The sequence below is a fragment of the Haliotis asinina genome, chromosome 14, assembly GCF_037392515.1.
Source record: "Haliotis asinina isolate JCU_RB_2024 chromosome 14, JCU_Hal_asi_v2, whole genome shotgun sequence".
In the NCBI taxonomy this organism is placed as follows: Eukaryota; Metazoa; Mollusca; class Gastropoda; order Lepetellida; family Haliotidae; genus Haliotis; species Haliotis asinina.
Window position 1 is genome coordinate 9,709,932 of NC_090293.1, and position 25,162 is coordinate 9,735,093.

At 39.8% G+C, this 25,162-nt stretch overlaps 1 protein-coding gene across 1 annotated transcript; it reads left to right on the plus strand.

Annotated features, from left to right (window-relative positions):
• The first annotated feature begins 9,775 nt into the window (after positions 1 to 9,775).
• Positions 9,776 to 15,149, plus strand: LOC137262012 (uncharacterized). Its single transcript, XM_067799811.1, has 5 exons — positions 9,776 to 9,834; positions 11,843 to 12,024; positions 12,307 to 12,387; positions 12,516 to 12,641; positions 13,029 to 15,149. The coding sequence occupies exons 2-5, from the start codon at positions 11,862 to 11,864 to the stop codon at positions 14,981 to 14,983; spliced, it is 2,325 nt and encodes a 774-aa protein (XP_067655912.1). The 5' UTR covers positions 9,776 to 9,834; positions 11,843 to 11,861; the 3' UTR covers positions 14,984 to 15,149.
• Positions 15,150 to 25,162: the final 10,013 nt, after the last annotated feature.

Here is a 25,162-nt window from a genome sequence, read left to right on the forward strand (position 1 = left end):
ACTATGGTGTACTTCCTATGCCATGACATGGTTGCTTTTTCTTCTCAGAAGTCAATGCGTCCACGGCATACAATGTAAGGGATTCAAACGTGGAAAAGAGACGAAATAAACGGTACGAGTTCGACAAGTAGCACGTTGAATGAAAATCTGAAGTACTCCGTTAACATTTATAGAATGTTCAGTTTCACTAATCTTTGATGGAAAATCAAATATAACAACTAGCAAAAGCATGTGATGCTAATCATTGTTGACACTATACAGAAAAGATTCAGGGAACACATACTTGTTTATGAACCACTATCAGTTACTATCATTTGCTCAGAGCGTCTCAAGCAATGGTAAGTCGTGTATCCAAGGGAAGATATTCTGCAAGTCCTTATAGGCCGGATCGACCAGCATTTGGTCACTCACACGACTGCTAATGCTAATGGACTATAATGTAACATTCCTGTTCACAAATATCAAAGCGTTTGAATTATTCCCTATCACGAAAAGTCAGAAATGCCCTCTGTACCAATACTGTGTCAGTGAAGTTAGTTTTACGCCACACTCAGCAATATTGTAGCTATCATGGCGGCGGACTACCCAGTTGGACTCACGACTTCAGAAAGCCTGACCACCCTATGCCGTAAGCCGTTTCTTACGACAAGCATGGGTTACTGAAAAAAATTAATCCGGATCTTCACATGGTCCCAAATGAGTAAGGCGCAGTTCCATCTGACATGGCCGACAAGACCTCAGTGTACAATGTGCTTCAGAAAAGAAATGTGAGCGTTCATAGAAATCATTATTTCAAAATAGTTTCAGGTAATCTCTTGACTCCTTTAGTGATGGGAACCAAAGGTGAATTTCCGCATTGTACATTTTTACACAATGTTCCTTACGCTCCTTTCGCTACAGTTCACTGTATGTAAAAAGAATTAAAACTGCAAGTCGCATCTGACTGAGCTGAACGTTGATTAGACAATGCTAAACACTGTCTGGTTCAGGATCGAATCTTGACAGTCTATACTCTTAAGCAGATTGCTGCTTAAAGGGATATGCGTTGTTCCCTATTGTGTCAGTGTTAAGCAACAATCTTCGCACAAACACACCGGCTCTGAAAGAAGGCATTCCTTAGTTGTGGTACATCTGGTTACCAGCAACAGCGTTGAATGGGATCTGATACCGTTGTTTTCAACAAAGGACTTCACGCATGCCTATACAGCTCACACCCAGGCATTTCCAAGTACAGTATTCCATTTAAGCGAATCGTCCTTTGCTGTTACCTTACGTGGTATTACGACCGTTTTGTAAAACGTCCCAGGGGAAGATAGGTGGCATGGTGTTCGTGTTCAAGCTTCATCATGCTTGACTATATCCCTTCCTTGTTCCGTGGGCGTGTACTTATAAGCATGGTGGGTAAAGGCATCACCCTTACATGTCTGTCTTTAAGTGACCAGGACAATTTGTTAAATGTGCACGTACATGTCATCGGAAGTTTACTGGGAAAGAAATATCTGACGTGCTTGACTTCTTCTTTGATAACATGTTTTACAATTTAGGTGTAGCACGTTTATATGAGAAGTTAGTTAGTACCAGTTCTGCCCCCTTCCATTACGCATATGAGTCAGAATTCCCTTTCGGGTTGGCAAAACCAACACATGAGAGGCAATAACAATAAAGTCAGTGACAACGATGTTGACCCTGCAGCAGTTAATAGTGATCAAACTTCCAAAGTACATGCCGCCATACCTGCCGGAATATTCTTGAGTGCGCCGAAAAACTTCACTCACTCACTCACTCACTCACTCACTCACTCACTCACTCACTCACTCACTCACTCACTCACTCACTCACTCACTCACTCACTCACTCACTCACTCACTCACTCACTCACTCACTCACTCACTCACTCCAAAGTACGTCTTGGCTCGTTATTCATGGTAGACATACATGCGTCAGCCAGACAGCCAAAGACCCCCAGCCAACTCTCGACCCGCAACCCCTCCTACCCACCGACTATGCGGTTCCAGGAGATTACCCAATTCCCTTGACTTCATACACATCTTCGCCTATAACTTCAATACCACAGTTTAGATTTGACAGAAAACATTATCCCATAAAAAACACTAATTAAATCACCACGTACTGCTGAATTTTAACAGAAGAAAAATGAGAAAATTTAAAATAATTATATATAAATAACAACACTTGTGCTATTTGCACTTCTGATTACATATCAGTCCTGTTTCATTTCACAAAAAAACATACATTCCTGAAGTCTTAACTTTGCCTTAAAATACATTAGCCTGGTGGTCGCAACATTGCCAATCTATTGAGAAATGTAATGAACCTACCTTGTGAACTGGAAAAGCCAATCAAAACAAGAAATATCCATAGAATTACTGATTTATCCGCTATTGGCATTGTACATGTATATTCCTACATCATTCACACTACATGAGCTAGAGGAATCTTCACGCCTAACATCCAAGATGTTCACGTTATAAATGTGTGCGTCGCTTTATTTAGGTACCATTTGCAAATACACACAGTTGAAACGACAGTTGATCTTAACTTTGATATTAATGTAAAAAAGCGTCTTATACATTTGTATCCACTAACGTACAATAAACGCTTTTGCCTTTCCAGTAATAATACCGGTTATTCAGGCAGTCGACGCCCATGCATGAAAGAAAGCATTTCAAAAGTTAAATTCACCCCATAACCTTGACCAAAGTCTGTATTTGTGAGCCCGAATGATAGCACTTTGTAGAAAGGCATGCAGTGAGCATTGGAATGTGAATGCAATACAATGGCACGTTGCACCTTGAAATCCCACAGACACAAAACACTATCACTCTGTACCGTCGCTACACTGGAGTGAGGGTGTGAAGTCAGAGGACATTTCATTAATCCAAATATACCCTATAACCAATATCGCAATCATTGACAATCTCACATATGCGTCCTTATCCACACCATGTACGTCTGTGGAAGATCAAAGGATCAAAAGCATTCTACATTAATACCATAACAAATAGCCAGAAGCTGTATGTGTCCGTCAACCCTGTCTTTAACGTGGGGTGAGGGGAGGGGCGCTCAGTGTAACATCGGTACTGCCAGAATACCTAAAGATGCGTGTTTGTTTTGTGTGCCTCTGGGCAGTACTATCTTGACAAGATCTTGGAGGCACACTTGTCGCCATTTGCGTACTGATAAAAACGAAGAATGGTGTTTCAGATTGAGTGAGTGAGTGAGTGAGTGAGAGCAATGGAGAACCGATGGCATGTGTCAACAAGTCTGTTAGCCTGACCACCCGATTTCGTTAGTCGCTTCTTACAACAAGCATGGGTTACTGATGGGTTAGAAGCATTTTAATTCGGACCTTCACTGGTAGATTCAGGATGACAACAGTGACACAATATAGTATTCAACAAAATACGTTGATCTTGAAAACTGCCACGTTGTTGTCGCGTTTTATGAGACAAGATGTCGCATACACTCGCATTGGTAAATTACAAAACTTCTTGCTTGCTTTTGTAAAGGCGACAAGGCGACAAAGTCCGGTCTAATACCACCATTAACTGACCATTCCATGCTAAGTGGTAAATATGATAAACAATATCAAATGCAGTCTGAAGCATGGCTAAATTAGACTTCTTCACCATCAAACCCACTGTAAAGAAAGTCACAACTCTACATGCTTTTTATAGATCACAACGTTGCTCATGAAACCACCCAGTAGGCTACATAGAATAGCATGGTTGAGCAATACAATATATTCCATACGCCAAGCCCTGGCGGTATTCAGGCTCGAAGCTTTATAATATGAATAGAAACAGAACTGCCATACCTACGCAGAGACCAGCTCCATACCGATAACTCTTTACAGCGTTTGTTGTGACATATTCTATTCCTGTACTAACGTACACATAATGGTTCTGTTGTGCTCGTTTCTGACTTACGCCATAGTAGACAATTTTCCATATCTAAGAGGAAAACCAGTTCGCGATGTGGGCATGACAAAGGTGTACACAGAGAAAGGAATTGTGCATCTTACTGATATACTGGTAACATCTCAGTCTGTCATCTGACATTCATGAATGTATTTAGCGCAAGGTTATTTGGTGGAAACAGTTAGAAGTCACTTCAAATCCACGACTCCAGAGCAGAGTGAGTGAGGTAAGACTTATAGTCACATCGACAATATTTCAGCCACATCGTGACGTCAAATGATATAAACTCGTAATAAAAATACAATTACACTATAAACCTACCAGCTGGGATGATATATCAAATAGTACCTAAAGTGGTTCATTTTGCCATTTCGAGGGTTTTTTTGTTGTTTTTGTTTGTTTGTTTGTTTGTTCGTTTTTGTTTGTTTTTTTTTATTGTTTTTTTTTTGTTTTGTATTATGTTTTGGTTTTGGTTTTTTTTTTGTCATTTTCAATCTTGTCTTGGTCTCCATAGAAACTATTTGCAATTAGTATAAAAGGGAGGGGTATGATTTGTTTCCGGAACTCAAAAACCTTTCATTATCTTTCAACAGAATTTGGCACATATATGAAACACATCCCGGAGTGGTGCCTTTCGCTACTAGGTGAGTTTTGGCTTTCACGATTTCCATGGATTTGGACACAGGCTAAAAACTTCAAGTTCGACATAAAGTAACCGTCAGATGATTTGTTCTTTCAAATATCTGGGGCCGGGGACATTTGTCATCTTCTGATGACTTGTTTAATACTGTTCTTTTACAGAATCTATTACTCGTGAACAGTGTGAGACCCAGGTATTGGACGTGATGGCTAGATATCTTAAATATGCCCCAGAGAGTCAGAATGTTAAAACTTCAAATGTGCCTATAAATCGTAAACGGTATCAGCACCCTGTAAAGATAAAAACATAACAACGCTGGTGATCAAAATCTCAAATGCATTGGTTAAAAACGAGAAATAAAAATAATAAAAAGTTAATCATCAATTCATTTTGTTATCATATCACTGTGCTTTTCACCTGGTTATCCCCAGCTGTTGATATGCTCTACATATATTGGAAATATTTGATTGGCTGAAAATACATCAATGCCTCCAGGAGTGGCGGATTAAACATCTCCCGCCGATAGCAGACGATGGCATTTTCTTTTTTCAGTTCTTGGTTCGATCCCACACAAATAATTCCTTCAATATTTTAGAATATTGTTCTATTGCTATGTGTGCTAACCCTGTACCTTTATTGTTTATTGCAAAAGTTATGTAAGAAGAAGTATAAGGTTGTGAGGTGCCGTGTGGACGGAATTACCATTGCTCTATTTCATGGATGTTAATTTCATCTGTGAAGTATGGCGTGTGTACTTTATATTCCTTTCACAAAGTTGAGATGAATAGCTCTAATGCTGAAAGTGCGCAGATGAGATTAAGATCGATTGCTGATGATTGTTAAATTTGATGATTGTAATTTATAAGTATGCACATGTTTGGCACACAAAAGGATTTCAGTAATAAGGTGACCGTCAACGGATTCGTGACAGACAACCGCCTATACCTGTCTTAATCGTAGGTACAATACAACCAATATACACCCAATATTCAACCAATTCTTATTTAACGTTGATTCAACGTCATATTTCAGTGGTCGAGACTCGATTATGTCAGACCGCCGTCATATGGCAGGGATAATGCTGAGTGCGGCGTAAAACTAAACGCACTCACTCAATCAATCAATCATATTTCAGCGTCGTTTAACCTTTCACTTTTGACATTAAATCCAACTTCTATTCAACATCAGGTTTCAATGTAGTTGAAACAACATCGTTGTGTCTTCTGAGAAAGGACAGTAAAACAACTAGGATATCACGGGAAACTGTAACTGGCATGTAACTGTGGAACTGGACAAACGTTTATAGACAGTACAATATAGAAAACGGGCTGCGGATCACCAGCATCTAAAGGTAGGCCACCACTTGGGATCATATTATTACTATTACGGTCATATTTACAGTATTTGAGTGTACAATTGGAAAGGATTTTCTTAGTTCAGCACATTTGTTCAGCACAAGTCTTATCAGATCATATCATCGGTCAAATAGAATTCCCTCTATGATGTAGATGGGCTTTCTCCAATCCTTGAAATCTTGAGTCATCTCAGAACCTTTCTCGACATAAGTTCCATTTCAATGCACTTCCTTATTGCTGTACACATTTTAAGCGCTATGAAGATACCTGGAGCTGGTTGTGGTGCTATATCCGTGGACAGATTATTACTATTTATTATTATTATACACTTCGTCATTTTATAGATGTGAAACAAGGGTGGATGCTTAGTCTTGGTTCTATTTCAGTGTCGAATAGTACACGTGGATGATGTACGATGTGTATGCTTACAGTTTCTGTTTCAGTGTCGAATAGTACACGTGGATGATGTACGATGTGTATGCTTACAGTTTCTGTTTCAGTGTCGAATAGTACACGTGGATGATGTACGATGTGTATGCTTACAGTTTCTGTTTCAGTGTCGAATAGTACACGTGGATGATTCACGATGTGTATGCTTACTGTTTCTGTTTCAGTGTCGAAGAGTACACGTGGATGATTCACGATGCAAGGGTGCATGATTTGTCCATTTCTGTCCGTGTCGGATACTGTTGGTAGATTGAATCATGAAGCACGGGTGTATCCGTTCTTGTGTTGTATAATGCACGTAGATGATATACAAATGAAGTAAGCGCACACACTGTCAGCGGTTTCAACAGTATGCTCCGGATGAACCCCTTGACTGCCTGTAACAATCAAGAGGATGATCTCCTGACACAAAATGTCCTGGACTGCGATTTCCTGATCAGCGTTGGAGATATACATGTGTGATATGTGTATACAGAAATACAGCTACGTCCATATTGTGTAAACGTGTACGTGACTCGCATATTGAAAGACCGTTTTCGTAAATGGCAATCCCTACATTCTCTCAGTCTATTTTGTCTATTGAACATGGGATAGCAAACTCCTGAATAGGTGATTTGAAACTAAGTAAACCCGTGAAGTGAAAAGCTGGTTCGTGTGAATAGATGTCGCTTTGTCAACATCTGTGGTGCCTATTATCCAACCCATGGGACCTGCACTATAGTTTACTTTGCTGACAAGTTCGACAAATGAATGAATATCGTCATGGACCGTTCCGTCCAATGCAGTGAATATGTGTTCAATTGTGTCTAGTCATACGTACGCTGGGAACTGAAGTGTTACGTTTGTAAAGGGCTATTATTTAGAACTGTCAGAATGCGCAGACCTGACCTGCTGCAAGCAACTCGCTGTGTCCCAATTAACTTGTCTTTCTAACTGAACTGAGTACACACACCTTTGACGTCTGTCAAAATGATTTTGTTATACCACAAGTCGCAGTTGTCCATCAAGTTCGATCATTTTCAACATGTTTTGCTCACCTGAAGACAACACCAAACTGAGTATTTTGTACATTTCACCTGTTGTAGTGATGACCACCAACCAAGATGGCGACCGCTGTCGCTACTTTGACGGAAAGATACTGACGTTTAATTATAACAAATTATTTGATGTCTTGGTTTTTTCTACTGTGTCCTTATTGTATTCGGGCAAACAGGGGAAGCAAAGGACAATTAGTAATCACTTACTTGTGTTAGAAGTGACACAACCTATGCAGTATTTATTGAAAGCTATCAAACCAGCGTTCCGATTGGCTACGAAAGGCCACATGACCTCCCTATGGCGCCTATAGAGGGCAGAGTATGCTCCAGTAGCTGGACATAGATTGGTTTTTGAATCGTCGTTAAATTTACACTCTGAAATAATTCCTCAAGGATTTTACCTTTATTGTTTTGTTCAATCACTTTATTTCTTGTGTGTGTGTGTGTGTGTGTGTGTGTGTGTGTGTGTGTGTGTGGATACCACACATATTGTAACATATAATCATTTTCGCAGATTTATTACTGTACATAACATATTTTGCTTACACATGGTATGTATTTTGATTCAAATATTCAAATTCAAATATGTACATAAGTACATTATGTACGAGCAACCGTTTACTAACACTGTATACATTTTTAAGGCTGATGCTACGCCAGGAAAATAGGGCTTTTGTTAGAGGCATTTACAAGCATACGTGTAATTTGGGGTAACAATGAAACTTAAATTTAGCACATTGTTTCTCTTCTCTTTCTAGACAAACAAAATATGTGTTAGATTTAGTTTTGCACAGACATGTTTCACAATGCTACAGACTCTTTCCATGAACATAATCAAATAGGACATGGAGACATGTTTCATCATTGTATTTGTGTAGTTACAAAATGTACACGTTGACGTTGATTGCAGTTTACAGGTAAAGGCACTTCGATTTGTTGTATGTATTCTGTGAACTACACTGAAACCATCTCAATTTGTTACTGACTGTACTCAGATATAGATACGTGTTTGATTCATAGTTTATAGAGTTCATTCTCTTAACTATATTCCTTAAGAATTTTACCTTGATAATTCGTATGGACTCTTCCCCAAAGCGGGTTATGGTTCAGATAGCCTATTATGATTCGTTGGGAAGCTGATCATGCTGACCCTAACCAATTGCTTAAAATATGTACACTATTCTGCTTTTATAATGACATTCATAAAAGATCATATATTTAGCAGATAAACCTATTGTGTTTGGACTAAATTTCAATTGGAACCGAACGCGCAGACTGAGGTTTCAGTTGTAATATTTAGTTGCCATCAATTCAGTACAGCATGTCTCTGATTTTCAAACACACTAGCCTTATCTTCATTCTACCATGACCCATTTAAAATTGAACTTCCTCGCTCTGCGGAAGACACTGCGCTATCCGGCATGGGACGAGCGGCGAGTTGAACTCGTCTCTGAAGGGAGTGGTTGGTGCCTTTCGTATGTTTTAAACATTTCAACATAAAAAATGTCCTGTCTAAAGAAAACAAACAACTGCTTCTTCAATGCAATAATGTAATGCCTAAGAGCTTGTTTTTATCATCCCAACTCTACACGACTGAAACCAGTCTATTGTTTTGTTTGCTGTGATAGTCTACCCCCTTGGTTACACAATAATGGAATCGTATGAGTTACTTTTTTCGTGGAAGTAAAGTTACGCAACAGTTTGAAATGGCGCACGAGATAGCGTTTACATTTTGCGAAAGTTTGAAATTTGACGTGAAAGTGGAAAATACTTGACTAGATCTCGAATCAGAATCCCCCAGAATCGTTTTCTGATAACTCATAAAAAACTGTTAATTTTTACGCTCGGCGACTGTCGATTGTGCTTTCATGTATTTGCCTGTATCAGGCAATGCGGCACGCGTCAAAAGAGTGACAGTGCCGTTTTGTCGAAATGTGTGTACATGTGACTAACTTGGGATTCCTGGAGACTTTGTTTTCATCATTTGGGGATGGATTGATTCCAAGCTTAAAGTGTACGAACATAACAGTGACTTGCCTTGCGGGGAGGATGGTGGTTCAATTATATCCACACACACACACACATTTTATATTTATAGATATATATATATTACTGTGGCATGATGGAGTATGGGAAGCATAAATTTGGTGTTTCGCCATTCTAAATGGAACCAACAATTCAAAGTCACATAGTCAGGATCAAGTCAAATCTGTTGTTGAGTGAAGCTGCTGTAAAATGTCCCCAACGCTTTGCATAAACGAGTTCGTAACTATTGGGGTATTCCCCTCGTATTTTCCCATAAGCATTATTTAAAGCGCAGTGTCATATCCTGTCTGATGAATGCGTAAAAATATCAACAATATTTGTGAGGGTGCAAGGCGTTTCAATAATTGGATAGACAATTTTCAACACCGGTATGTATTCAAAAGAGTTTATCATTATTAGTGATACGTTGTTATTCAAGATTCTGTTCCTTCGGTTGTGGAGCTGAGATAGTGTTTATATTCGCGTTCAGAGTTATTGCAAATTTTTATCTGAGCCAATGTGCGTGTACACGTGTGATGAAGGAAACGTTGTCAATAAATTCACAAATGGAAGAAGGTTTCCTTCCTGGATTTGAGACAGTCTGTTCGCTCTACAGGTCTGGGAGCGTGATTCCTCGCTTCCTCCAATTTAGTAGTTGCCCAAGTGAGGTAGGTACCACTAACGCTGTGTTCTTGTCTGTCAGTAAACGAGGGAGAACACGCGTGGTTTGTGTTTTTCTTTGGAGCGTGCGATCAGGCAAGAAAGTATGTTCCCATGAGGATGAGGTTGGAAACAGAAGTTCACACCAACACTTCCAAATATTAATGACGTTGAAATGATTCGAGAGTTTCAGTCGGTGATCGACCTCTTTCTGTGTAGTTTATCAGCTATATCATACTTCTCATCGGATCGGGTGGTCAGGCTCGCTGACTTGGTTGACTCATATCATTTCAAAATCATCCTCACAACATCTGCATATCTCACACTGTTTCAGCTGATAACAAGGGCAACTCCCTGACACAATCTCTTCACTACGCATTCACTCATGCGCGTGTGTCTGACACTGTCGGGTGACACTTTATCATGTGAGACAGGATACATTTCGTCACGGAACGCTAGTCATTCACAACGCGGGTATTCGTTTGCACTTAGTGTGCATGGTCACGTTATCGTGACTACTCCTAGTACACAGAAATCCTATTCAAACAGAAAGCAGACCCCAGGAGAGCGTTCGTGTATTGTAGGGAACGTTACTAAGTACTGACGATTCGTTACTCCCGACACTTCTAACTCAGAATATATATTTCGCAAGGAGTAAGCGAGTGATTTAATATTTGAACTATTTCGAGCATATCGTGACCAAAAACAGTCACATTTGCATAATAAATCATGCAAGTTATAAAAAGGACAAAGGAGAGTAAAACTAACTAGAATATCACAGATATCACAGATATAATTGTACAAACTAGTATAAAAATCTAAAATATCTTAACTATGAAAGACTATGCAATTTATGAAAACAACGGGCTTTAGATCGCCAACAACTGAAGGCAGATCACCATACAATGGACCATGGCATTTAGTACCTTTGCTACAGGCATGGACCCTAGCTGGATTTACACTATTCCTTAAGCCGCTGGCGATTGTAGGAAAAATGAGTCATAAATCAAACAGCAAAATACTACATTCGCCTGATGAAGGAGCAAGAATTAGCTCTGAAACGTCGTGTAATATACGTCGAATTGATATTTTCAGTCACATCGGCAATATTTCAGCCATGTCACTAAAACTAGGTGTGGATTTGTGATGATTAAAACTTAGATCATAATCAGCTGTCAACGAAGGACAGTAAAACTTTTATATTATCACAGATAGATATTTATAACTAGCAATAATTAAATTTCATAACAGTTTCACTATAGAGGACGATACAATAATTATAGAAACGGGTTATAGAGCGCCAACAACTGAGGGTAGATCACCATACCAGGGACCATGGGCATGTATAGTCCATTTTTGTTTGCTTCCAGCATAGGCCCTAGCTGGATTTACATTATCCCCTTCAGCTTCAATTTAGACACATGTTGGCAAATATAGAAAAGACACATGTGCTACGATTGAAAACAGTGGGAAGTTTTAATTTACTTAGAATGTTTGTGGACCGACGTATCCTCTCAGGAGGACTAAACTGGAGAAAGAGTATATATTACTAAAATATTAGCCCTGAAATGATAAAATGCAGCACTCACGTGCCTTTCGATCTGGGTAAGCTATTTCCAATCAAAGCATATGTCTTTGCGTGCACGCAGCTAAACTGTAGGACTATCATGGAAGAGAATACCTGAAATTATGATATCGTTTCTATAAAATATATTATTTCTAATCATTCTCTGACAGGTCATTTTTTCACACTGATATGAAAATGGAGACTGAAGAGGACTCGGATGAATGCAGATCTGGTTTTAGTACATCTAGCGGCGATGAAGCAGACAATGTCTTTACGTCTGAAGAAGATACGGATCAACATTGCTCTGTATCCCATTATTTACCCTGTCATCAACAGGCCAATATCCAGACAGGTAGCAAATCACAACATATTGCTATAATGATCACCATGTTACCAGAATGTTATCACGATTACACCACTGAAAGCTTATGTAAATTAAGTGAATTGTTCAAACCAGTAGAGAAAGTTTTGTGGGGTACACAACGTTTCGCATTAACGACAATAATTACGACTGACAAGCAGATCCATAGTTATCCATACACCGGGTGGGTGGTGGGGTGGGGAGGAGTTAGTGTATTGTCGATTTAAACTTTTTCAATATGACAATAACATGTGTTATTCACTTCGTTTTCAGATATGCAACGATCAGTCCAACAACGAGGGGCAATCGTTACCGATGGTGACATAATACCTCGCAATCATTCACACCCTGTTGGTATGGCGGTTTAACCTTGTACTTAACCCACTTAATACTTGTGTACACATATGAGCTACAACTATCACGTACATGTTACACTATGTTTCACAAATACTATTTCTATTTATTAACACCTCTTACTTCAGTTTTCCAAAAGACCACATACCACTATGAGTTTCAAAGCGCTCCAAGAAACCTTATCATTGGAGAAGGAAGCAAAATTGAGCAATATAAGCGTGATGATAAAAAGAGTCGGCCACAGGAACTCCGATGTAAGTATAGGGAAAGTGAAGGTAAATGCCTGTTAACAAACAATTCTACACAATACATATTGTCGAATGCAGTAAATAGACGGTAACTGGGTAATTTATGCACTGACGTGACAGGGATTGAACTGGTGATAAAGCACCATTCATGGATGACCTTCAAGTGGGAGGTATTTTTCAACAGGAATTAGAGGTGACAATAGAAGTTAAGATCCCTGACATTATAAAACGACAGGTATTTTATCGAACTGGTGAGCTTAAGGTCAAATGCCGCTTACACTGCAATCGGCTAGCGCTTTGTGAACAGAAACAAACTGAACTGACTCAGTTTGACACGTTGTCAAGTCTCTATCTCAGTTTCGTGTCTAGTGATTTGTGTGTGTTCTACTTCAGGTAAAACAGAAAGAAATATTGAACAGTGTTCAAAGACAACTGTAGATACTTACGGCCTGTCTCAAATCATGATCGCAATTGGGAATGGATCATCTTTCGTGATTGTCACAGGGTCACAAGGTGATGGTAAAACAACAATCGCCAAAAGAGCCATGTCAAAACTCAGTGCAAAAGGGAAACAAACATTCCAAATATTCACACCTGACCATCTCTCTGACGTTGGTCTCTACATCAGTGAGCCAGTCATAATGTTGGATGACATATGCGGAAGGATAAACTTTGATAACAGCAAATGGAACCTCTGGGAACCTGCCCTGAATAGTTTATTTACAGACGCAGACAGAAGGCCTATCGTTCTGTTTGTTGGCAACACCCTGGTTCTTCGGGAATGGTCGCGTTACATTGAATATTTACCCGTGAAACAGGTATCCACAGTTGATGTATCACAGATGCCAAGAACATTTCAGGAAAAGGAAAGTATCCTGGCAGCACTGGAACAGTCGCTAGATGTGCAAATTGATCCAGAGAAACGGAGACAAATATGTGAATGGAATAGCCATAGCTTTCTCAAATTGTGTGAATTGTTTCTAGAAAGGTACAAGAATAATAACTCTACTCCAATAGTGTCAGTGTTCCGACTACCAACACAGTTAGAAGAAAATGGTGTCATGAATGTCTTGAAGCATGGAGACAAGAAAGACCTTTTGCAAAAGATGCTTGAGAATCAAGGAGAATTAGACATATACCAAGAGAGGTGTTCTGATAAAAGGCGCGACCTCATAGTGGCAGCTAGAAATCTTGATGGAATATACTTATCGCAGAGGGACGGTGTGTTCGAATTCCTCTCGGAATATATACATGACCTAGTCGCATCAGAATTTTGGAAACTCGACCCAAGGTTCGTTATTGACAATTGCAAGATGACATTCATAAGCAGGACATTGCGACTGCAGTCTCAACAACCTTCTGTTAAGGCCACAGAGTCCCTTTTTATTCCAGATTATCTTTGCAAGTATCTGTTGGCCAGATTTACGACAGAAATCTGTCAAGGCAATATATATTTGGCACTTTCACACACAGCGTGCAGATGGGAACCATTCGCCAAGCAGCTCATGGATTCTCTACTTCGTAACAACAATTCATCAATGCAAACTGTTGCCTCCCTGACAGATGCTACTCACGAATTGACATTTGCTTACCTAGCAACAAGCAATGGCAGTGTTCACATTTTGAAAACCATAATGGACCTCGTAGAACCAATTACATCCGAGATTCTGAAGGACGTCGTGTTTGGTATTTGTGATGCTGCATCAGTTGATGGGTTGCAGTATCTAAGAGACAAAGAAATCGAATTTGATATCAATGTCAGAAATGATGATGATCAAACCCCTATCATGGTGGCTGCCAATACGAAGAAGAGTACTTTTGTCATGTCAGTGCTAGCAATCAACCCTGATGTTAATGCACTCGATTGTATGGGCAGGACAGTACTGCACTACATGTGCGAAAATGGACTAGCAAGAGCAGTGAAACAGATAGCATGTGATATAGCAGATGTTGACAGGAAGGACAAATCTGGACGTACAGCTCTTTTCAGTGCTTGTGAATACGGACACATTGACATAGTAAAGGACCTTCTCAAGATGAATGCCTGCATAGACGTGCAATCCTTGCACGAGTCATGCAAGTCTGAAAAAGCAGACATTCTCAGATTGTTGCTCGCTGAAGGAGCATCTGTTGATGCTTTATCGGAGGATGGTGAGACCCTTCTTCACTCAGCTTGTGAAGGGGGCAAGGAGGTGATAGATCTTCTCCTACAAAAGGGTTTACATATCAACAAGCCTGGTTTCAAAGGAAGAACTCCTCTTGACAAGGCAATAGGACTGCGAAACGAAACCATCGCAAACTACCTGGAAGAGAAAGGCGGGAAACGCAACGTAAATCTGACATCTTAGCGTATACGAATGAGCTCTACCAAGAAAAGGTCAGAACAAGTCTTAGTGGTCATCTTGAAATAATTCAGTGCTACATCTATATCACGTTACTATAAGGTTAGCGTTGAGTTTCCAGTGTGGGAACCGTCTTTTCTGTCACAAGGAATATCTAGTTAATCACCCACTCTGCATGCCTGTAATAACGTCAGATCTTTTCTGTCATCGTATCACCAAATATGAGATTTCCAAAAATTTCCAGTTTGGGAAAGGAGAAGACATACGCTCCTAAACGTCTTGTTATTCACAACAGTAAGTTGACATTATTCAACATGTTATGATCTGATTTTCACTCTAATACACCAGAGAGATGCCTCATCAGTGAGGTATGTTCAGGAGGTGAAAGTTGTATTGTATTGAATTTTGTTGATTGTATATTGTTTTGTGTTAAACTGTCAGTTTTCATATATACATGTACGTGAATGGGGACCATTAGACACACACAGGTGTAACTCTCTAACCTATGACTACTAAGAGAATGACTGAATTTGTTGTTATCTGTATATATTTAGACGTATTTAAAGTATTATATTTTTGAAATACCCAATATATGTGACGTGAAATCCTCCACTTCATGCTGTACATTATGGTGCATGGAGCACTGCTAACAGTGAGCAGTAAGGTTTGTTCTCCAATCCAAATTCACTTTCATGAATACAAATATGTTTAAACCAATGAGGAACCTCTCATAGGTAAGATCCCCAAACTGTGACTTATGGAAATCGCACTGTCAGAATTTGGACAACTACCATCATTAATTACGACTAATTGGTCTGTGTGAAAATGAAATTGAGTTAATTAATCCATTGCTACCTAAATGATACCATTGCTACGTTCATTAATCCTTTGCCTCCTGACCAATTACTCCGCGCATCTAATGATTGAGAACACAAGGCTTTTCTTATTTTGTATTGGATAGGGTGTATATTCTCCACTTGGAGAAAGGGAGAGTTCTTATTACATTGTACATTAAGAGAAGGAAACATGAGTGGCATAAATACGTGTTGGACTGGACAGTTAAGCCGTAATTAAGCCATTGCTACCTACCCGATCACTTGCTCTGCTCATCTAAAGATTAAGAACACAGTTTCTTTGTTTTGTTTTTTATTATTATTATTATGGATTGGATAGGGTGTATATTGTACACTTGGAGAAGGGAAGTGTTTTAATACATTGTACACTGGCATAAATACGTGTTAGTCAGCATTTTTGTCACACATAAGTAATATGATGGCAGGGAAAGGTGGAATTTTAGATGGAAGGAAAGTAGGTGGGGGACTTGATTCTGGATGGTTAGAGACATACACTCAGGAAGTAAAACAAGCTCCAGTTCCCTGGAGGTGCATCCATGCTACATGTCTGGCCACTGTGACTACAGCTGCAGATGGCACCCTCCACGTGAATTAATGCTCATTCTGTTATCGCAGTGATAAGTGATATGCCCATTGACCTGAACTTTCATAATTTTTCTTATACTTGTACATATCTAATAAAGTCATATGACTTGCAATGCATGCTTCTTTTACTTGCTTATGTTTCCCATGGTAAGGCACCATTGATCGGTTAAGTTAATCCCTACTCAACTCCAATTACTTATTTATTACCTATCAGTTAAGAGGTATGAATAGCATACTGCCAGATATGGGACTCACGGAAATCGCACTGCCAGAAATGAGACACCTCGCTGGAATAGTTAAGAGGTGTGATAATGTCATTGCCAGAAATAAGACAACCCGCTGGACTAGTTAAGGGGTGTGATAATCTCACTGCCAGAAATGGGATTATATCCTCTCATCGAAAACAGACTGAACTTAACATTATTCCATAGTCATTATTGCAATGTTGGTGGAATGGTTGTACTCGGAAGTTTGTTTCATATTTTTTATAATAATTTCTTTTGTGCAGATAAAATTACTAAAAGATGAACGAATAATGCCATGCTTCTCTCAGAGTGAGGGAAGATGATTGATATAGTGATTGTTCCACTTTATAGTGATTTCTTTTTCGTCCACACAGAATTCACTAATTACGGATATTTGTGTGCATGCGTGTACGGGCACATACACTCATAAATAATACCAAGCTTTACAGGCATTAAATATTAGGCCATTTGTAGCCAGAATAACTGTATTGGTAGTACCACTAGAAGAACGAAAATAATTTCAGACTACAAAATAAACTGGAACAGCAACATTTTCCATATTATTATATGAGCTTCCAAACACTGAATGAAATAAATACTGTATGATGAAATGGATCACAGAAAGTTATAATGGCAAAAATTATCTTTTAATGACTAATGTAATGGTATCAATATACTTGATAAAAAAATAGGGATTTTTGCAAATTTTGAATAGTGATGTATTTTTTTCATTTACACACTGATAAAATATCAACCAAAAAATACCAATATCCCTAACTTATTTTGCCCAGTTAGGCCATGACCAAACACGTCAAAGTGGTACCGATAGTGTTTTATCTAATATGTAAATGATTATCATTTCTTAGTGCCTGAAAAAGGATTTGGAATTTTGGAATGAGATGTTTTAATCTGATTTGAATTTCTTAGGTAGAAGTTTACTAAAGTAGAACTATCAACTTCAAATGGTTGGTCATTTCCAAGCTGAAGCACTTATCTCACGTATACTACAGTAAAGAATATGCATAACGAAACATACCGCTTACGTGCTAACAACTCCCTGTTTATTGCATAGAGCGACAGTTCGAGGTACACCGTTCAGGATAAACAAACTTGCTGAATATTGATTGATTCCATCACTTGGACAATGAGGTGGGTTTAGACGTTTAACTGTGGATTTGATTGACAGATAGAATCTGTCAATTAGTTGTTGAGTTTGTATCCTATCAGCCTGTTTACTATTTGTTGATCTTACTCTCCTGTTGGCTCCATCCGACGATGTGCACTTGCTAAATTAACTGTTATAAATTTGCTTCTTGATACGATGCATATATACTTCCTTCCAGCCGGTTGTAGTAACTACTATCTTGATGACTGCGCCCTTTGAGCATGGACGTTCCTGACATTGCAAGTGATATGGATGTTAGAACGTTGCAGCTAAACTCTTTGAGACGTCCTGTCTACTGCTTGACAAGTATTATTCAGTCGCTGGTGATATATAGCCTGTTTTTTATTGTATTGTCTATATAATGATATCAGTTTAAACTTTCCACGCTAGTTTTAATGCTAATTGTTATATGCTTGTCGTTTTTCTGTCCTTCGTCGACAGGTTTTGTAATATACATATAGTCCTTCTCAGTGTTAAATGTTCTCGTCACGATATAACTGAAATATTGCCGATATGACGTTAAATATCAACTCACTCACCAATTGACAAGCTTTAGATGAGTCACGATCTGACAAATGAAACCAGTTTGCACATATGGGGACGCCGTCTGGGACATTCCAATTGAACCAAGATGGAAGCAGGTTGTCTAAATATTGAAAAGTTCATTTTCCTCGTGCGAATCGTGTCGTGATGGTGTTTTGCTGAACTAAATCACGTGTTAAACAGTAGCAGTCAGCATGTATTACACATGCTTAATCGCCAAACGGCCTGTAGCAACGAAACGTATTCGTCCAGATTTTTTACCCTGCCTGCTTGTCACAAACGCGTTTACTGCGCTGGCTCATCTAAAACATGCCATGCAGTAGACGGGACAATGCCAAATCTATTATATAGTGATATAACCTGAAATCCACATGTTCAAATATATGTTTACATGACCTCGAGACTACATGCGAATTTGTTCCTCGTGTAAATATGCGCGTGTGTGTTCGTACAACACGTTTGCGCACTTGTGTATTTTTGCGTGCTTTGCAAGTTAGCTCACGAATGTAATAATGGTCAATTTATGCACATTGCGTCATGCACAATGCACGCTCGAAGCACCCAAATAATCTGATTATTCTACCCCGGTAGACAGAGGCAATTTTGAACAAACTCGCTTACCTAAGGAGAGACCGCATGTGCTTCGTTGTGGGGCAGGACCGAAGTCCTGGAAACACCCATAAGTCAAGCTGCGAAACATAGTCACTCATCTAAGGATTCTCCGAGCCCAACGTTGCAAATGTTCCGTCTGACTGTGATCTGAGCTCCTTGCACACGACCTCATGCTACCGCAGAAGACGTGCATGCGAACAAGGTTATGTTGTCAAATAAATAGTACAGGTGGGACCTACTTTCAAGAAATGTCTTAATAGGGTTCTGTTCATTTTTCATATGATTTGTTTTAAATACCATCACGCAGTGTGACAAAATACTTATCTAAAAGACGAATAGTGGATCCTGCATCGATAGAAAAAGAGTAACAATGGACGGTGACAAGATTTACTTTCATATAAGTATTGTTTCTTACACAGTCTCTGTACCAACTACTCATGAGGTCAGATATCACTTATAGAACTTAAAAATATCTGTCGTACTGGATTATACATAATGAAGCCAGTGACAGATAAGACGACTAGTTCAAGCACAAGAACACTAGATATGCACGCGTGGTAAAGCGATCGAAACATATTGACGAAACTTTAAAGTTTCTTCTACGAAACTGCATCACTGCATAAAATTTAGAAGGAAATTTTCCCAAAGACCATATTGGCAATATTAATGCCTCGACAACAGATGACTTCTCTATAGTGAGTGAGTGAGTTTGGTTTTACGCCGGTTGAAGCAATATTCCAGAAATATGACGACGGCAGCTTCTCTATAAACAAGATATGAATGTACATATGTACACAAAGCTCAACTTAACTCGTATATATACAATATCAGATAAACAAGTTATTGCATGTTGGAATGTTTCCATGTTGGCCAAGTTTCATATTAAACATAAATACTTACACCATTATCACATAATGGTTCGCTAAATTATATATATTTCACGACATTGAAATATGCTGGTTTCTGAAATCAAGTTTACATCTTATTGGAGACCATTAATCAGTGTTTCCGTGTTAACATCTCGAAAGCACATTTTTAATCTCTATCTATCAGGTAATATGATTTCTAAAATCTGCATAACAGTTGTAAAACTGGGTCTGTATCAGAGGGTAACATCGCCTGCTTTCTAAACCAAATGTTAAATCGGATTTTGCAGTCACTCTATCACTGTGTTGTTTTTATAATGCGCACTTTTAATAACTAAATACAGTTGTATACGTTTGGGTGCACAGTACACGCTCAAACAATGAGCCTTGCTTGATTTTCCTCAAGGACAACTGCTTCCAACATGTAATACCCGATACAGTATGTCGACAAAATAGTATTGCAGATCAAGTGGTGTATTACACTGAATATTGTCTGGAAGTCACTAATGTCTGTGGCCAATAGATTGTAGAATAGGGGTGTATTCCACGAGTGTCCCTTGTTAAAATCAAGGAGATCTTTTGGGTTTTTTTTTCAGTTTAGGAGCATAACAACACCTAGCATACGTAACGTCACACACCACAAGATTCTCAATGGTTTCCAGTTTGTCCGTGCAGAGACAGGTCATGAAGTTCATTCTACGCATGATGTTCTTGCCCTCACGATGTTACTTAAGGAACGGTTAATGCTTAACGTCTACATTCCCACTCTTATGCAACATAAGAATGAACAACATGCCTCGCTTAAGTGCTAACGAACGTCCAAGGGAAACAGGCAATACTGATTGGCGCATCCAGCACGTCGCCAGGCATTATGGAACACAGCAGTTCATCATCTACAGACTGTGTAATGCCATACTGGCAAGACCGCTACATTGTGACCTCTCATTTGCGAAATCTTTGCATACCAGCCACAACAACCCATAACACCACAGGGACTCAGGTCAAACTCACCACAAAAACTCAGGCGTGTTTACGTTGCCGTAGACCATACACTGGCCACCGTTTGACATGCATGCAGAAACAACAACATCCAGACAATGAATTGACCAGTTGTAAGCCCGGATTCGAACACGTCTGGGATGCGATGGAAAGACAAATTCACCAACAGCGAGTACATCCAGTTAGCGTGCAACAACAACTGCAACGGAGTGTTGTTGACGCTTACAAAAACCTTCCAAGGAGGTTCATTCGACGTCTTTTCAACTACATGGAAAGCAGCTGCGCAGCTTCTGCTGGTGGCAGTGGGGGTCACACCCGTTATTGACGTTATCGTTTCTCTTTTAAGGACAATACCTACATGCATACTTTACACGGTTTCCCCATTGATTGACTGGATGTCCATGTCATGTGGAGAACACACACATTACGTGTTTTCTTGCGAGTTATTGTTGACTCTTGTGAACGTAAAGGTTTCACTCTTTGTCAATACCATCATTTCTCACTGTTCACGTTTCTTTTCGTGGTGAGCACATATGATTCTAAAAATGCATTGCCCTAAGAATCGGATTGCATAAACTTAATTCTACCGTATTTGAGAAGAAAAAGTTTGAAGTACATTAGTGGGGTGCAGAATATCAGCTACGTTACCTGGACACGGAGAAAGGTAACACTGTTTGTAGGTTGAATCAAAGTTTTTCCACCCTTCTGTGCGCACAGTCATCACATGAACTCTTTCTCCAAACGCTCACGGTGACCCCGACTCCAAAGGTACTCCCCAAGCGTGTGCAGTGAAATTTCACTTTTACACGTACAATTCGTACACCTGGCTGTTTTGCCAGAAAGTTGTCCCCCGTCGTAAGAAATAGCTGACAAGGGAAGCAATTTATCCGGGTGCACAAAATTATGATACAAATCGTCAAAGCTTTGTAATAAAAACGCACGTTGTAATAAAATGTTTTAAGTCTAAAAGTGTTTTGCACATTTAACGATTTTATTACATAATGGGTTATTACGAACCGGGCTACTCTCGAACCTACCCATTTAGTAATAACAACGCCTTTTGTAATAAAATATTCAAAGTCCAAAAGTCTTTTGCACTTTGACGATTACAAAGCGTGTTGGTAGTTTTTGGTTAGCCTAGAAAATGACTGGAAATGAAAGTTGAAGATATTCCTTCAGGTGAACACAATACGGCTTCTACACCCTTAAGTAAGTGTAAATTTAAGCTTCGATCCGTTCCATGATATGAACTGTTAATATTTCTGCGTTTTCTGATAGGTTATTACAAGATGCATTGGTACTACACACAGGGGAAGACAAGAAGTTCTTAATTCTTAACTACATGAAAACCTTCTGACCGGTTATGGCATTACTTCATAATGGGGTCGTTGAATAAAGACGTGCAGAATATGTATTTTCTGTGGAAGCAAACACAACTGATCCACCATGTAGTAATGGGTGCAATGTTCAGTGTGTAACACAAGTAGTTTTCTGATCAAATAGTCGCTTTACGAAAACGAGAAACAAATGCCCAACAACCGAGTTAATACGTTAACGCATTCGTGAGTCTGTACTGATCGGAAGATGTATGTACTTGAAGACGGACTGCCCACACAAAGAAACACAGGCCAACACTATTCTTGAGTTGTGAAATCTTTTCTGCATGCTTGCATAGACGGACGAATGCCAAAAGCAAACTAAGCTGGTACAGTCGTCACATGTTGAAAACGTTTAGATTGGACTTGCATAACGACGTCAGTCCATCCCGTTACTGGGGAAGCCGGTAAACACAATGACAACATTGTCGTAAATGAAAAGTCGGTTGTGTGAAGCAGTGCAGTCTTCTACAGTATATAATTCATACTAACCACAAGATATTGTGGGTACGACAGTTTTAAATGCTTAAACTGCCACAGCACAACAAAATCAAATAAATCTTTCACTTAGCTTGTCAGATGTCGTGATTAAAAGGCGCACCATGATGGATAGACTGTAGTTCGAAATAAATGCTTATTGAGTTTGAACAAAGTTGTAAATGATCATAGTTACAGCAGACTATGACGATCCGAAATGTGATGGATACAGAAGTTTGTAACTTGTCCTAAGCCCTCAAACACATAGTGCTAGCTATTTAAATGTTAAATCAGACGTTGGAAGTATACTGCCGTAAGTAGTGGGATCAGCTGATGCAATGTTTTCATTGCCAAGAGTGTACTGTAGTTTACAGTTGCAGCATTTACTTTTATTAAAAATGATTTCTGTGTGTTTTGCAGGATTGAATGTTAAGTGCCATTTACTGACATATGTATGTACAGTATTGAGAACCATTTGAGGTCCCTTCGGTGAAGTGTTGTGTCGTCAGCAAGCAATATAGCCGGAACACTCAGACCATGCACACTCAGGCAGTTTCTAGCCTGTCTCAGAGAAGACCCCCAATCAATAATAAACACTAGAAAAAAACAGGACGACATGACTCTGCCAGCACCTTGCTTACCAGGATACCTGCAGCTGAGTTTTCACCGTTATATCTTACAAAAACGTAACTATTTGTATAACTCTAATGCAATAGTTTCCAGAGTTTCCCTGGATGCCCAGTTGATGTAACTTGTAAAATAAGTCAATGTGCCATATTCTGTCAAATGCATTTTCGTTATCTAAAAGGGCAGCATATACCGTATCGGATACTTTTCATAAGAGCAAAACCGCTCATGACTGCCCCATGTTCCTTTCTAAATGCCACCCGTGAACGGCCACCTTCTCATGGTGGGTGCTGGGTAACGTTAAGAGCCGTTCACCCCCGTCGTGGACGCGGAGGGATATTTGGTCCACCAACCCGTGTACCGTGGGTTGCAGCCCTGTGTCGGTGGAGGAAGGGATCCTGATGGTTGAGGGTAACAGGGGCCTGGAACCGTGTTCCTGTTGCTCAACAAACCACTTTGGCCCCGACTTCACCAAGACGGGTGGTAGAACTAGCCCGGTTCTATCAATCGGCTGATCACGCCTAGTCCTGTTAGGGTATAGTTTTTGTATTTGCACATTTTTGGGGGGGGTCTTGGACTTTCTGATTTTCAACGTACAGCGTATTTACATATCAAATTGCTTAGAGCCCTATGCCAGAAGGCGGTGGCTTATGGGCCAATCGGGAGATGCTGACCTCTGAATAATGCATGTCTCCAATTTCTTGTCTAGGACAGAACCAGTCTGGTAGATAAATGCAGCTATTCATGTCATATTCTCTGACCTATAACACCCGTGTAACCCTGGTGTCAGCATCTTGGAGATCCGGTGCATATGGCCATCGTCCTTGTAGACACTCCGTGCTGGGTGGGGATCCTAGCCTCGTTTCCTTGTGGATGAGGCTGTTGACTTACTCCCGATAAACGCAAACCCTTTCGCCATTTCTAAGGCTGTACCCGGGATCTGTGGTGCAGTTAAGAACGTCACCCGTCCACGCACTGGTTCACTTCTCGTTGAATGTGCTCGGAGACAGCAGTCTATTAATTTGTTATCTGTCAAAACATTTGACAATATTAAGGTGACTGTGTCTGAGCACAGAGCATTGACTTCCTAACGTGGCTTCATCCGTGACAGGTCGCGTTGTCTGTCGGACATGTCAGAAGAGGACATTGCAGCAGAGCTCGTAGATCAGGGTGTGACAGACGTAAAACATTTCACCGTCAAGAAAGAAGGCCTCGTCGTAAAAACTAACTCATATCTCTTGACATTTTCTCGCTCATCCATACCTCAATCCATTCAAGCAAGATACTTTAATATCGGAGCGGACGTGTATGTCCCCAGTCCACTCAGGTGTTATAAGTGCCAGAAGTTCGGTCATGGATCAAACTCTTGTCGTGGTTCTGTGATATGGCATCGTTGTGGTGAGAGCCACGACAACAGAGACTGCGACAAGGGGTTGACATATGCGAACTGTCATGGTCCACATTGTGCTTTATCAATATCCTGCCCTTCCTCTATAATAAGATTGAAATGTGAAAAAACGTTTCTTACCTGGAAGGAAAGAAACGTTTCCAAAATCACACCTCAACTACGTTAAATGTTTCTTATTCTGCAGCTGTCACTCGCTCTGTGGCAACGGTCTCTGTTGCCTGTCAGACAGACGTGACATGGGTAAAGTATGGGCATCCTCATGTTCCAGCCTCAGTAGTGAAACATGCTACCCCAGTTGTTCAGACTAAGTCTGATTCTCAGACGGAGAAACAGTCTGAGATAAATCTAAAGCTGTCAACAAACAGTCTCAATTAATTCACCAAAAACGAAAGGAAAAAAATAAACAGAAAAGAGACACCTTCCGTGCC

Excerpts from the sequence above, each read along its gene's own strand:
- LOC137262012 (XM_067799811.1), top strand. The coding sequence starts at position 11,862 with ATGAAAATGGAGACTGAAGAGGACTCGGATGAATGCAGATCTGGTTTT. Across the intron at positions 12,025-12,306 it reads ACAGGCCAATATCCAGACAG|ATATGCAACGATCAGTCCAA; the intron begins GTAGCAAATCAC and ends CTTCGTTTTCAG. Across the intron at positions 12,388-12,515 it reads CAATCATTCACACCCTGTTG|TTTTCCAAAAGACCACATAC; the intron begins GTATGGCGGTTT and ends CTCTTACTTCAG.